The 14647-nt window shown below is 44.6% G+C and overlaps 2 protein-coding genes and 1 long non-coding RNA gene across 3 annotated transcripts; 1 reads left to right on the forward strand and 2 right to left on the reverse strand.

The window, feature by feature from the left end:
- Nucleotides 1-2430: 2430 nt before the first annotated feature.
- HOXA1 (homeobox A1) lies at nt 2431-4383 on the reverse strand. The gene is made up of 2 exons (XM_026708250.2): nt 3672-4383; nt 2431-3168 (listed from the first exon to the last, which is right to left on the reverse strand). The coding sequence occupies exons 1-2, from the start codon at nt 4321-4323 to the stop codon at nt 2813-2815; spliced, it is 1008 nt and encodes a 335-aa protein (XP_026564035.1). The 5' UTR covers nt 4324-4383; the 3' UTR covers nt 2431-2812.
- A 91-nt stretch (nt 4384-4474) lies between these two features.
- On the forward strand, nt 4475-8468 carry LOC148123979 (uncharacterized). The gene is made up of 2 exons (XR_015740202.1): nt 4475-4769; nt 8311-8468. It is a non-coding gene; the product is annotated as an uncharacterized LOC148123979 (long non-coding RNA).
- HOXA2 (homeobox A2) lies at nt 8435-11058 on the reverse strand. The gene is made up of 2 exons (XM_026708249.2): nt 10686-11058; nt 8435-9982 (listed from the first exon to the last, which is right to left on the reverse strand). The coding sequence occupies exons 1-2, from the start codon at nt 11056-11058 to the stop codon at nt 9213-9215; spliced, it is 1143 nt and encodes a 380-aa protein (XP_026564034.2). The 3' UTR covers nt 8435-9212.
- Between the last annotated feature and the right edge of the window lie 3589 nt (nt 11059-14647).

Below are 14647 nucleotides of genomic sequence, written 5' to 3' on the forward strand. Positions count from 1 at the left end.
TTATTCTTTAAAGAAGGCTTCATATAAAGGTGGTGTTTTTTCCAATAAGTATTCTTGCTATTAACATCCTTCTATGAACCCCTCCTTCCCACCCTGGCACCTCTGGAACTGCTAAAAGGAGTTTTAAGTCAGATGATACCAACCCCTTGATCTTCTCTTCCTTTTCTCCAGGTACTTCAAGAAAGGACTGGAAAGAATCAGATGGTCCCTGAATTTTGCTAGCCCCAGCCTTGAAAGATCTAATTCACCCTCCCCATAGGCATGTAGATGCCACTTGAAAGCTTTTGGCAAATGCCATTTGTTTAGCTTTGAAGCCTTATCCTAATCAACAAAAGGAGAAAGTGGAAGGCAGGGCAAGGGGGCCGAGAGGAGCTGGGGGGGGGCGGGGAAAGGGGAGAGAGAAGAGCCAAAGGTGAAAGGAACCTGGGTCTTTTGCCTGCTTTGAAGTTGCCCAAAGTGGTAGAAGGCCTGGAGAAAAGGGGTTCAGCAATCCAGGGTTTTCCCCTTGCCCTGGCAATAGGCCTCAAGTGGCTGCAGATCAAGGCTTATTGATGCTGATTTGTGGGAGAAAGGCAACCATTGGTGTTTGGGCCAGCCAAAATCTTTGGGATTCCAACCTCTCCTGCTTTATCTCTGGGGCAGGAGTCGTAAAAAAGCCTCTTGAAGAAGCTTTTACAATTAAGTTCTAGTGAACACAGCTTTTTCAAACTGAAACCGGCTGCTGTGAAATGAAAATGATGTTTTGCATTCCTTCCATTATGATCACCCCACACATTTATGCTACTGGTGATAGAAATCACAAAGAAAGGAAGGAAGTCCTTACAGTCAGCTCTACAGGTTTTTAATAAAAGGCCTGTGTTTTTTTTCCCCCAGCAAGTACTTGACATCTCCCCCAACCAGTTTTTCCAATCTCCGGTGGAGGAATTTAGTCGGGGGAGGGTGGGTTACAGGACCCCCTGACATGACACTCCAGGAAGAGTTGCTCTGGAAGAGGAGCAGGCTGTTTCTTGCCTGCTCTCAGCTTGCCTTCCAAAGTTTGTGCCTGGAAGATTGTTCTGGCAATTTAGAAGAAAGGAGGGAAAAGCTAGCTTCTTGGGGTCCTCAGAGGAAATATAAGTCCCTTTGCTAGTGGCTTGGGATGCGAGGCAAGACCAACTGAAGACAGCTTCAGCTTTTGAAGAGGACTTAGTTTACACATAGGTCAATATGCAGTTTGGGGTGAAAAGGTTAGCACTTGACCCAGGAAGCTCCCACCACAGTGTTTCCAAAAGATCTGGGATTTGGTTCATTGCCCTTCTTTTCCCTAGTAAAAGATCAACAAGTTCTCTCTTAGGGTCTCCGCTGATCTTGCCGGATTCAATCTTGGGGGCCTGGAAGCCTAGGATGGCAAGAATTTGGCTTGCACCAAACTTGGGAGATTGGTTAGGCTTCTTCATAAGAAAGAACCAAAGCAAATAAGAGCCTACTATAGGAGTATATTTATTACAGAGATTTCTAGGACCCGTAAAATCCTGCTCTGGATTCCATTCTCTCTCCCCACAACACACACAAACAGAATCTCAGAACCTTGAATGATTGTACAGAAAATATCAGAAGTACTCAATCACAAAAGACAACTGATAAAACTCAGTGCTAACTTAGTACACCAAAACTTTGTGCCTTCATGCAAAGTTCTGTACACAAATCACATGAACTATACATTCAGTTTGGGCCAATTACCACATTCAGAAGTTCAGCTGAAAAATCTAAGGAAGGATAAATGGGAAATCGGGAGCAGGCCTGGTATCTCCATTTTCTGCATAAGTCTTGGGTCAAAATAATTCCATAGAGATTTTGGGAAACAAAATAGTGGGCAGACCTTAATAAGCAATGTTTCTTTTTTAAAAATCTAGTGCAATTTCAACATTCTTATCTAACTATTTTGAAGGAAGAATACTAGTTTCTGATATATTTTTTTTGAGGTATCTGATTGAGTTGAACACATCTTTGATCATGACAACTTCACTTTTTGCTATAAAATCGAATCAAGTTTTGAGAACGTAACCACCCTGTTTTGAATTTATAATCAATCTAAACATTTCTATAAAATCTGTAAAAAGATAAATCTCTTGAACAAAATATTTACAACGAACAACTCATACACACGAAAAAAAACAGGTACATTAAATTAAAGCATGAACATTTTAGAAGTCATGTAAACACTTTCAATAGTGCATCTCTTTTTGGAACTGCGAACCTCTTTGTCTCTGCCATGGAGGGAAGCCTACATAAATGTTCTTTGGCACCTTCATTCTGGTCTATCAATATTTATCATTGTGGTAACCACTTTTTTACTTTTCTCACAAATGGTCTAGAGATGGGAGACACCTAAATAAATTCTTGTACTTAGCACACTGAGGAGGAAAAAGCCTGATGCTGAATTAAAGACACTCTCAGTCTTGAAATAAGACTGTGATCCTGAATCTTTGGGGCCTATTCCAACCAAAATTATCTTTTTAGCTATATCTGAGTGATATTATGCTACAAAGTCGCTTTCTATTATTTCTCCACGCCCTAATTCAGTAGTCTTGGATTATACCCATCAATTTGGAAGAAGAAAACCCACTGAGATTTGCTTCCAACAAGTTTCAGTATGGGATGGCAGTTGTTTGAGGGATGGCAGTAAGAAAAGATTTGATCTGGAACCCAATATGGTAAGAGAAGGATGGGGTAGGGGGTCCCCTTCAGTCTTTACAAAAGTAGGGCTGGACACTATCAACTAACTACTCTAGGGCTGAATATAGGGGGCCAGGGAGTGTGGCAACTATGGAGCTCAATTTGAGGTAGTCAGAGTATCTGAGGTAGAAGAAGTAGGAGAAGGAGTACATGGGGATGAACTGGACTTTTCAGACGAGTCCTCTGCCTTCTCTTCACTTCCGGTTGGAGTGGCTGGAGAGATGGGCAGCAAGCCCTCTTTCTCCCTCTTCTTCTGCTTCATCCTGCGGTTCTGGAACCAGATCTTGACTTGGGTTTCATTGAGTTGCAAAGAGGCTGCTATCTCCACCCTACGTGCTCTGGTAAGATATTTATTGAAGTGGAATTCCTTCTCCAGTTCTGTCAACTGTTTGGTGGTGAAATTGGTGCGAACTGTGTTGGGTTGACCCACATAGCCATACTCTCCAGCTTTTCCTGAAGAAGAAGGAGAAGAAAAAAAGCAACAGCAGCCATAAATCACCCAATCATATCTTGCTGCATATAAGCATGGGGTTCAAGGCCTTAACTGATAGATAGCATTTATCAAGGCATGACTCCAGTAGTAGCTAGTGCTTTCTGAGCCACTTCTATGCATGGCTACTTCAAAGCATGGTTACTTCAAGTAGGAACTAACTTCATCAGGCTTGGCTTCTGCCAACTACCTTGCCCGATAAGAGCCATTTAGACAGGCCAGGCAAAACCAGGTTGATTCAAAACCAATGCCGGGCACATTCCTTTAGCAGAGATGCTCGCATTTAACCATTTAACTTGGTGTGGTGGCAGACTCTAATGTCCACTCTAACCTTATTCTAACCTGTTGCCTTTGGGACCCAAGTACTCCTTTTTCCTAGTGATACCCAGGAAAGCCAGGCCGTTCTGCAAAACAGCAGCTTTTCAAAGTCTAGAGTGCCTTAACCACCTAGCAAATGAAGACTAACCTGTTTTAGGAGGGTTTCTCTTCACTTTCATCCAGTCGAAAGTCTGGGCTGGTGGAGAAACTTCAGAAGAAGGAGAAGCGCAGCTTTCTGGGTGGACGGAGTGGAGAGGAGACAATGAGTGGGTGAAATTAGTGAGGGTTAAATTCTGCTGCTCCTCTCCAAAAGAGGGATGAATGTACTGAGTAGAACTGGTTGTGCCCCCACCATAACTCTGGGGATGCTGGACCATGGAGGAAGAGACATTTCCCGAGTAGAGAGTAGGAGCAGCGCACGGGGAGTAGCCCCCGCTGATTTCCGCCTCTTGACTGAGTGGATAATGGCCATAGCCTCCTGCAGTGAAGTTTTGCGTGCCGTAGCCGGACCCGCAGCTGGGGTGCGAGAATGACATCCCCAAATTGGGGTGGTGTTGGTAGGCGGTACCAGGCTGGTGGTGGGGATGGGGGCTTATCTGAACTCCCCTGCCAACCAGAAAGCGATCGTCCCCGTTGCAGCTGTTGGCGCTGACAGCACACGACTGAAAAGTGGTTGTAATCCCATGGTCTGGGTGGTGGTGGTGGTGGTGGCGGTGATAGGCACGGGAGGCGCAAGTGGTGGGCTCGCCGTTGAGGATGGGCGGATAATCGAGGAAGGAATTCATCCTTGCCGTGTCCATCTATCACCGATTGACCGGCTCTTCGAAGTACTGGGTGACCGTGCCAACTTTCTCACTTCCTCCATGGGGGCCAGAAGAAAAATGATATGAATGTACAGTGAGGCGTTGACCACGTGAGGGCGGCAGCCAATCATTGCTGCAGCTGCCAAAGTTGCCCTGTTCCTTCCTGGTGATGGATCACCCTGGCTATGGCATTTAAATTCTGAGCGCCCCTTCATCAAGGTGACGCGCAGACACCGCCGCCGCCGCCGCCGCTGCCTCCCTCCCTCCCACTCTCTTCTCAGCCAGCGTGTTGGGCTTGGAGAGCTGGGCCGGCGAGCCAGTGTGCGCCCAAGCGCTCAACCTGGAGCAGCCGTCGCGGGAACAACAGCAGTAAGAACAGAAAGCACTGAGCGGCCGCCGGAGGGGGCTGCCCCAGCGTGGATGGAAGGACACAGAGCCTGCAGGTAAGCAAAGGCGCTCGCCATCAAATCGGTTGCCGTTTCTTTGGCACCTTCTCCCAGGTGTAGAGCACCCGGGCTGGGGGAAGCCTAAAGGCCCGACTTTACAAGGATAAGGCGACCATCCGGGCAAGGGGGCAACCAGGATCCGTCCCTCTTTGCTCGGGACGGTCCGAACCTGGGCGAACCAGCAAGAGTTAATGGCGCTTAGTCCAACCTCCCTCGGCTATTTGCATGGAAATAAGGCGCAACGCCATTGTTGTTGCCGCGGACGCGGGCTCTGAATTCCCAAGAAGGGCGGTGACTGTGGGAAGGAGGTGGCTGAATTAAAATCAAGGCTCTGGGCTTAGGCTGCGGGCTTCTGCTGATGCTTGACGCCGTTTGGTGCGGAAAGGAAACGCTTACAAAGGCTGCCATTGGCAGCGGTCTTCGCTTCTGCCCAGCTCAGCAGCTGAAGAAGCAGAGCGCCTGTGCAAACACCCGGCCTCCTCCCCCCACCATCTCTTTCCCGGTTTTCGACCCTACCTCCTTCTGCCAATCACGCGCAGTCTCGCCTGCCTCTTCCTTTCCTTCTTTCCCCTCCCCATTGGCTGTACACCCGGTTTGAAAACACCAAACAGAGCAGGATGTTCTGTGAAATACCAGCGCTGAATGACCACGTCCCGTGATTAAAAGGAAAGGGACCGAGGAAAAGGGCTGAGAGGCGACAACGGTGGTCTGGGATTCATTTTCACCTAAGTTGATGTATATCTTTCGTTGTGGCAGAAGACGAGGGAAAGCAAAAAGTCCGCGCTCAAAATGATGGCCCCCTACTTCTGTTTTCCACCCAGCCGCACGTTTTTTCTTGGGAGAGTGCCATTAAAGTCACCCATTTTTTTTCCCCGAGTTTAGAACTGGGCCGAAGAGCTTAGCTATTTACTAAATGCTTTGATAATACTTTCTTCTTTTTCTATCTTCCTTTTTCCCACCACCCTTTTTTTCCTTTCTTTTTCTTTGTTTTTTTTTAAGAAGGAAGTCCTTTAAAAAACTTTATATTACACAAAAAGGTGATTTAGAAAAGAAAATTAAGTGATAAAACAAGCATGGAAAGGCCCTGGGAACGTTTGCTTCAAAGAGGCCTGCTGAAAGCATTAAGGTTTGTGCCAATTCTAAACAGTGGACTAGTTAGTTATTACTTCACTCACATACCAGATTTCGTTCTAGTCATTATCTAATTAGATTGCTATTTTCTTTCCTAAAAAACTACATCTCTAGGTTAGCTCTTCTGGTAACCTTAATGTTCTTATTTTGATAACTATGAAAGTTAGGACCTAGGAGAAGTTGATCAAAATGTGAAGCTTATTAGCTATGAAGACACACTTAAAATTTTTAGAAGGAGGTCTCTGGCATTTTTGTAAACAGCTAAATTCTACAGCCTATTTTTTTAAAAAACACCTCTTTGGTTGGAAGTTTATTGTCTACACTTAGTTCTGTTTCTTTTAGGAACAGAATAAAGAAAATATCACTTGCCACTTTAGAGTTTAGCAAACCATTTTCATAATTCACATTCACAGATCAATTATCAAAAAAAAAGGAAGCATATTCAGTGGATAATAATAGAGCTGTTAACCAGATCAGTGAAGTTAGCATACAATGTTGCTTACATTGTAGGGTAGCTGAGAGGAAAGGACATAGATAGAGATTTTATGTTTCTTGCTAGAAAAACAGAACCTTTTGTTTGTTGACTTTGAAAATAAAAATAATGTTTACTATTTTCTGTTAGACCAAATAACTATTGGAACAGTTTTATTCTTGGCCCGATTTCTATCTATCCATCTGTTCTCTTTAGACATCCTCTCTCTCCCTCCCTCTTCCCCCACCACTCCCTCCCTCCCTCCTTTCCTTCTCTTACTGCTGCTTCCTTCAATCCTCTACCGTCTATTTCTCCTCCATTGTTCCAAGGAACTTTCCCCCTTTGTCAGGCTCTCTTTCCCCCCCTCCCCAAAGCTTTGCATTCTGTGGCCAACACAACTGCCCCCGCCCCCACCCCGCTTGCTTGCTTGCCAGAGTGCAGAAGGGGAGAATTTATAGGGGGCGAGAAAGAGAAAGAGAAACGGCTTGTCCCTTGCAGCCATCAAGGTTTCTAACTTGACTCTCGAACGCGCGAGTTCCCTCAAAAACTTTCACCTCTCGGGACTTTTCCAAGACCCGATCCCTCGCTGCTTCGCCCCTACAGCCCCCTTTGTTGCGAGCCTGTCCTCGGTAATCTGAACCGAGCAACGCCGTTTGTTGCGTTTATCGGATAGTTTAAGGCGCTCAAGAATTTCCCCGAAAACCTTCACATTCCGGAATCATTGTTAGGATTTCTTTCCGCCCCCCTCGCCCCCCTTTTTGTGTGAGAACTATATGTCTCAGCATAGTTCTGGTCTCAAGGGAAAATCTGCTTAGGGTCTGGAGGCAACTGATTTGTGTCGAAAGCTTCTTTGTCAGTAGCATAGGAGGCTCCCCAAACTAACAGACCTGCTGGTTTGCCTATAAACTAAAACGTCTATAAACGAAAACGTGCTTCTTTAAAGAAAATGTTCTGCCCCGAAAGAGCGACCTTCGATCTTCGTGCTAGGCGAAGAAGGAAGGAGGGAATGGGAAAAGAAAGGCGATTCCCTGCCACACCTGAAGCTTAGCCAAGCAGCTGTTTTAACAGAGCAATAAAAAATGAATTATGACTAGCCTCTTCCAAGCTTAATGGTTTTAGACGGGGATCCCCTACTCCAGCAAATACGTAAGAGGATTTTTATTTGTGCATGTGTTCCTGCAATTGATCTCTTTGATGACATTCTCATTCACAAAAAGCGTTTGATTTATGAGTTTAGGAAGAATTACATCCAAGTCCTTCCAGCTATTACCCACGCGGTTTTGCGCCACCCCACATAGATGGGTTGCAAAACAGGGAAGCAATCTGCCACCAAAATAAATGTAGCCTGAGCAGAAGTGCTAGCAAATGGAATCCTGAAAAGCCTGAATCATTTTCTCTCTCTCTCTCTCTCTCCATATACTAGTGTACCTACATAAACACACATACGCATTCTTACCAAGGGAAAGGGAGAAAAAAAAGGACAGTTTTTTACACACACACACACACACACACACACACACACCAAGAAAAACAAACCCCATCTGCTAACAAAGGCTGCTATCTTGTAGGACACAAAATAACGCATATCAACCTGTATGAATGAGTTAAATTAACCTGCAGTAGAGGATGGACACACACACACACACACACACACACACACACACACACACCCGCCACCACTTTCCATTAACAGCTCTTTTAGATCGGCCTCTTCAATTTTTATGTGCTTTTGGCAGGATAGGATAGCTAAAAGATCTTCTGAAATGTACACTTGTTAACCTAGTTCAAACTGAGCTGGGCTGAGAATGCCGTTTCTCCAACTTCAGCGTGAGCTTTTGTCCTTTGAACCCAATTTTGAACCCATAGTTTATATGCCTTGAACAGTTAATAACTAGATTTTACCAAATGGCTTTTCTGATTTCCTCTCTCTTTTAGATTTCTTTTCTTGGGACCTTTGGAACACTGGGACGGAAATCCATCAGAAGCCTACCTTTCTTGGTTCTCCACACCAACATTTCTTTCCAAGACATGATTCGCAAAAAGAATAAACACAGTGACTAATATAAATATATACATTTTATCTGTCTGCATAACTAATCCTCCTAAGGAGCCTCTGCTTTTTTCTTTTGCAGAATATTTTTCTTTCATATATATGCGTGCAAGAAACAAACTCAGTGTTTTTAATAGCTTTTAATAGCACTAAAGCAGTATTTTCGTGTATTTTAATTCTAATATATGGTATGTATTAAACGGAGGAAATGCTTATTTTTAATAAGGATCAAAGAGCTTCTCTAAGTTATGGGAAGAATTGTAACAATGCCATTTTGGGAGATGGGGGGAGAAAGGGAGGGAAAAGATTTCAGTAGCTTTCTTCCAATAAATGTTTTTCTCAAGGAAAAAAAAAAAGAACAGAGGTCTGTAACCAAATTTCTTGGCTTTATTTCAGACCAAAGGAGGAAGGTGGGGGGGCAACTCCTTGTGCTATACATGAAGATAGAGAAAGAGATAAAAAGGTGCTTGTAGTAAACAAGAATTTATTCTACCAAAAATACTTATGACAACGCACCCTAATGTAATACAAAAATAAAAAGAAAGTGAAGATACAAACTTGATATGATCACTTTCTTACAGGCCATATATATTGCTTTTATAGAAGGACCTAGATTGTGACTAGGTTGAACTAAAATGCCATTGGGAAATGGCAAAGTAGTTCTCCAACATCACAGACAAAGAAAAAGAAATCAGATCAAAGGGGGAAGGGGAAATAAAAATTAAGGAGAGGAGGGAGAAAAAAAAGAAGAAGGTATAACCCTTGGTGCATGAAGGTCTGTGCTTTCTCAGTAATTCAGGTGCTGCAAGTCAATTGTGGTGAGCGTATCTGAGAAAAAGTCAAAGCTGTCGGCTGAAATATCTACAGGGCTGTCGAGGGATCCTGGCAAACTGGGGGAGACAGCAGCAGAAAGCTGTAGGCAGGAATCTGCAGAGAAAACGCTGAAGTCCTGCAAAGAAGGGACTTCTAGGGCCTCCGGACTGCCATTGTTCAGGGCAGCTGCACAGTTCTGGCCCATTGTTGACAGGCAATTGGGAACAGTGGGTGACTGGTGCTGAAAATGTTTGAGATTTTTCTCATTGCTGGTTAAAGTCAAACCTGGAAAAGTTTGGGACTCTCCATTGTGGAGGCTTGGAGGCGCCTGCGGCTGAGCCAGGGCATTCTGCTGAAAAGGGCAGCTTTCCCTGTCCAAAAGGGCACCCGAGATATTGTTGAGGGCTTGCTCAAAAAGAGACTTCTCCTCCTCTTCTTCCTCTTCCTCCTCTTCCTCCTCCTCTTCGGCTTTTTCGGGGTCCTCCAAGCCTTTACATTTCCCTTCGCTGTTCTGGTTCTCCTTGCATTGGGTCTGCCTCTTGTGCTTCATCCGCCTGTTTTGAAACCACACTTTGACTTGCCTCTCCGTCAGATCGAGGAGAGCTGCGATCTCCACTCTCCTTGGTCTACAGAGGTACTTGTTGAAATGAAATTCCTTCTCCAGCTCCAAAAGCTGTGTGTTAGTATACGCAGTTCTGAGTCTCCTAGAGCCCCCATTTCCATTTTCTGAGATCTCCAGAGATTCTGTTGACGAAAAAAATAGCCACAGTTAGAAGGATGCATGCCATGGAAGGGGTGAGAGGTGGAAAATTTGCCCCAGCTGGTCCTTTTCAGGACATTCGAGTCTGGAAAGAACAGAGTGGTGCTGGTGGTGGGGAATCTCTGCCTCTCGCTCTCCTTCTCTCCAGAGCGTAAAAACATCTCAACTGCAACAAAATGGCCGCCCGCGAATGCAATAAAGCCATTGTGTTGCCCCCTTGCACGCCCGCTCTCCGGGACCCCTTTTTCCCTCAGCTGGAGGAGCTCCATCTCCCAAACCTTCCCCTAGCCGAGCAAACTTTGATATTAGTCATACCACAAATTATAATTAATGCATCAGCTGCTTAGCTGAGCAAGAGTAATCTATCACTCTTCATTACTGTCAAGGATCCCACTCTAGGACAGCGAGACAAGAGGAGGTCACCTCCAACTCAAATAAATCATCCCACGCTAAACAAGTTAGGGGGAAAGAAACTTTGCTTGGGGTGGGGGCGAAGGAGGGTTGGTGTCTCTGGTGCTTTTGCCTGTGGATCCCATCGCCAGCTTCCTTCCTCAGGGTTCAGCGCCTGAGTTAGGAAGGCGACGCTCCAACAGAGAAGGCGAAGGCAGTGGGGAGGGTGGGGGAGAACAAACAAATCGTGGGGAAGCCTTGGGAAGCGGAATGGTGCAGCAAAGTCTTTCAACTGACCTTTGTGGCTCAGGCAAGCTGGTCCAGGGGCGGAGGCCGAAGCAGGCGGCGGCAGGACGGTTTTCTTGGACGCCTTTTTCTCTTTCATCCAGGGGTACTCCGGAGGCTGGAGGGCGCCGGGTGGCACTGGGCTGCCGCTGTTGCCATTGGGGCTGTGCTTGGGAAGGCTGCTGAGGCTGGAGTGGCTACCCGGTTTCAGGCTGGGGATGGTCTGTTCAAAAGGAGGAGGAATCAGTGTCGAGTGTGAAAGCGCCGAGTTCTTGATTGATGAACTTTGAAATGTATCACCGACAGGGGGAAAAGATGTCAGGCACTCAGCGAGCGATGGCTGACTATTGATAAAGCCAATCTCTCGCTCAAATTCGAAATTCATGGCCTTCAACTCGCAGCCCCCTTGGAGAAAAAGTTCCCTCTTATTTAGCGCTTCTGGGAGGGGGAGGGGGAGCAAGGCCCAGTAAGGGGAAGGGGGGGACCGAGAGAGAAAGAGAAGAAGAGAAAGAAAGAAATAGGGGGAGACAAGAAAGAAGGGAGGGAAAAAAAATCATAGAAGATCGCTCGTGGGGTGTTTTTTTTCTAATTCACTGATTACAGCCGTATGGGGACCGTGCTACTATTAAACTATTGAATTCATGGAGACAAGGTTGAAATTGGACCGAATTGGCTGTCACATGATTGCCTCTGCCCAATGACAATTTGGGCTTTAATCAAAAGAAGCCACTGTCTGTTTGATTGATCCAAAAAGTCGAGAAGGAACGCCTCATTGGGGCCGGAGCGGCATTATTTACACTTTTTTTTTTTTAGGAGGAGGCTTATCTCCTCCGCTGCTCGCCCGCTCCCCTTTTGCCTCCTAATCTGAAATGATATCTGGGGTGAGTGACTGTGCTTGTGTGAAAGAGAGGGTTTGTGTGCCTGCGTCTCTGGCGGTCGCCGCTTGGCCGTTCGTTCTTGCCGCCGCCGCCGCCGCTGCTCCCGTAGCCGCCGCGGCTCTGCTCGCCCTGTAGGGCTTCTGCCCCGCTTGTTCCCGTCCTGCGCCCTCCCCTCTCATTGTTTGGAACTGTCAGGCAAGCGCTTCGCACCTCGCAAATCATTTAAGCACCTCCAATCTGACGCCTTGAGTCATTAACAAAGTAATCCATTAATCTTCAAAGTTTTGACATTGCCGGCTCCTCATCTCAACCGCATCTGAAAGTTGCACCCGGCCTGGGTTGCCAAGCGTTGAGCCCTACTTTAGATTTGCATTTTATTTGTATTTCTCCCCTTTGCCACCAGTCCTAAAGAAAGAAATAATTGCTTCCTAAAATTAAAACAAGCACCAGAACAAAGTGGGTTTTCCCACCCCCTCCTCAAGACCTGGCATCTCTCTGCATTTCTCCGAGGGTGGGTGGGGGTGGGTGGGTGCTCCACTTTTCTGAACGGTACAGTACCGAGAACAATTGGCGGCAGATTTTGGCATGTATCCATTGTAAAGAAGGAATTTTCTCCGGGAACTTCGCTTCCATAGGCAGAACAACAGAAGTCCAGCGGTGTCATGTACATATCTTGAGTTGGCTGGACAGAATTGGATAGTACAATCCTAAGCATTTCCATCAAACACCCAAATCATAGAAGTACCTTTCACAGAAATGCAGTCGGTTACAAATCAGAGTATTAACAAAAAACGATATTGGATTCAGTTGGCTCTGCCTCACTGTTTCCCCTTAATCACAACAAAAATGGGTCAGATAAGTCTTAATTTAGATGAAATACACCAACATTCAATATCAGTTTTAAAAATTATTATCAATCATGTAGGAAAAAACTATAAAACGGATCCCCTTTCCAAATAAGGTTGTTTGACCTACACCATTTTTTTTTCTTTTCTTTCGATTTGGTCATTCAACAACGCTGAAGACAAGGACAGAACAGCCTCAAATAAAAATGAAAGGAGTGGGCGAAACAATGGAAGGAATCAGGGGGATTCAGTAACAAGGGACAGAAAAGGGTATTTTCCTCTCCTCCACAGAAAAATATGCCATAGGAAAGAGAAGAGAAGAGAAGAATGCCACGTGGTATTCCTATGTATTTCGAGGACTCCCTAAATGTAGCCCACTTTGAGATTCCGACTTAGTGCTGGGAATTGTTCAAGTGGGTTCAAATGATAAACTGGTTGCTTCGTCTTCTGATGAAGCACCTCTGAGCGAAAGGAAAAGGAACAGCAGGCCTCTTTCGTTTTTGACTGAATCACTCCCCCTTCCAATATGGAAGGAAAGGTGGGAGGGGGGGGAGGGGTGATATATTGTAATAATCTTAACGCAAAATTCAGATGGAAATTATTTAAGAATAGAGGGGGAGGAAAGAGGGTGCATTACAAAGATATACGTTGTTGGAAGGTGGGTGTTTTTTTTTTTTTTTAATTTCTTGCTTTACTTCAAACAAAGCTCTGCTGAAATCTAGGCGTGATCAATCTTCTCTCGGCCAAAATGCCTTGACAGCTTCTGGCCCTTAAGAACACATTTCGAGCTTCATGCTCTTTCCTAGATGAAATGTGACTGAGCAAAAAAGAAGAAAGGTTGTTTCCAGGGTGGGAGAGAGGAAACTCTAGTAAATAAGCAAAAGAGATGCTGCTGCTTTATTTTCCCAAATGGACCTCACCTTACTCTACCCTCTCAATGAATAATAGAAAGTCCAGCTTTTTAACTTGCCTGGAAGACAGCCACAGGCCTAAGGATTTTATTTCATTATTTATTTATGGAATATTGATAACAGCAAGACGTTGCTGGGGTGCATGTGTGTGTGTGTGTGTGTGTGTGTGCCTGCTTGCGCTTGTGTGTGCACCCCAGCTTCTGTGTGTTATATCCCACAAGGAGGTAAGGCGAGCAAGGGAGGCGGCTGGGGCAATTTGGTTCACTGAGGCTTTGTGAGTTAAATTGGTGTGGGAAGGATATTGGGAAGATTTTTGCTTTTGTTTTTTTTTTGTGTGTGTGTGTAGGCTGGATTGTGGGTTCTTTTCTTTTCCAGTGGACAATCTAATAGAAAAACTACCTGGAACAAAGAGCTTTTCTTCTTGGTTGGCTTTTTTAAAGTAGCATTTTTTTTCTTTTCTTATTTTTGTATTTTCTGTAAGTATGCACATTTTCGTGCAGATAAACTATATGCAGGATGAAGGGAAATAATAAATACACGTCTTTTAAATCAAATTGGAATGTGGAGGTGGAGGTGGTTACCCACTTCCTTTGTCTTATATACCTTCCTAAGGGTCAGTTTTTCTGTCCTCATACCAGTTTTCTCCCTCTTTTTCTCTTGCTCTCACCCCTTCAATGCCATAAATTCATGTAATGCATTTTTCTTCAATTAATTTTGAAGAGAGGGGAAGAAAAATAACGCCCACAATCCCTTTCTACTTCATCTTTTTCCAAAAGATAGAAGTTTTAAAATGATTCCTCCACTCCAAAAATTCTCTTTTAAATAGTTTTGCTTTTTCAATAGATTTTGTGATTTCCTATTCAGTCTGGAGCCACACAGTTCTTAAGTATAGAGGAAAATGGTTCAGCGAAGATAAAATAAAATACTGTAAGTATGGAATGCAAAATTAGAACGAGGAATTTAGTAGATTGCACAATCACTCGGCCCCTGGAAGATTTTTAGATACGGAGGGGAGGAAAGAAGAAAAATACCAGAGAGATTTTATTTATCGAAAAAAAATAAAGACTGATATTTTAGAAAGGGAAACCAATATGATGGCAAATTTATTGAAATTAAACAAAATAACCAAATCATACGGTGGCATATCCTCCATATACATATACATATACATACTGAGTGAGGTCTTCCTAAACAAATTCAAGACAGGCGACAAATCTCATGTTTTCTCTGTTTAGAAATAAAGGGGGGATGGATTCTCCATGTTTGCTAGCACAGATGTATTTGAGAGACAGGAAAAGATTCGGTTGAGCTGCATGAAACGCTTGTTTAGAAATTGTGTG

The sequence above is a fragment of the Pseudonaja textilis genome, chromosome Z (genome assembly GCF_049901715.1).
Source record: "Pseudonaja textilis isolate UNSWEBS1 chromosome Z, rPseTex1.2, whole genome shotgun sequence".
Taxonomy (NCBI): Eukaryota; Metazoa; Chordata; class Lepidosauria; order Squamata; family Elapidae; genus Pseudonaja; species Pseudonaja textilis.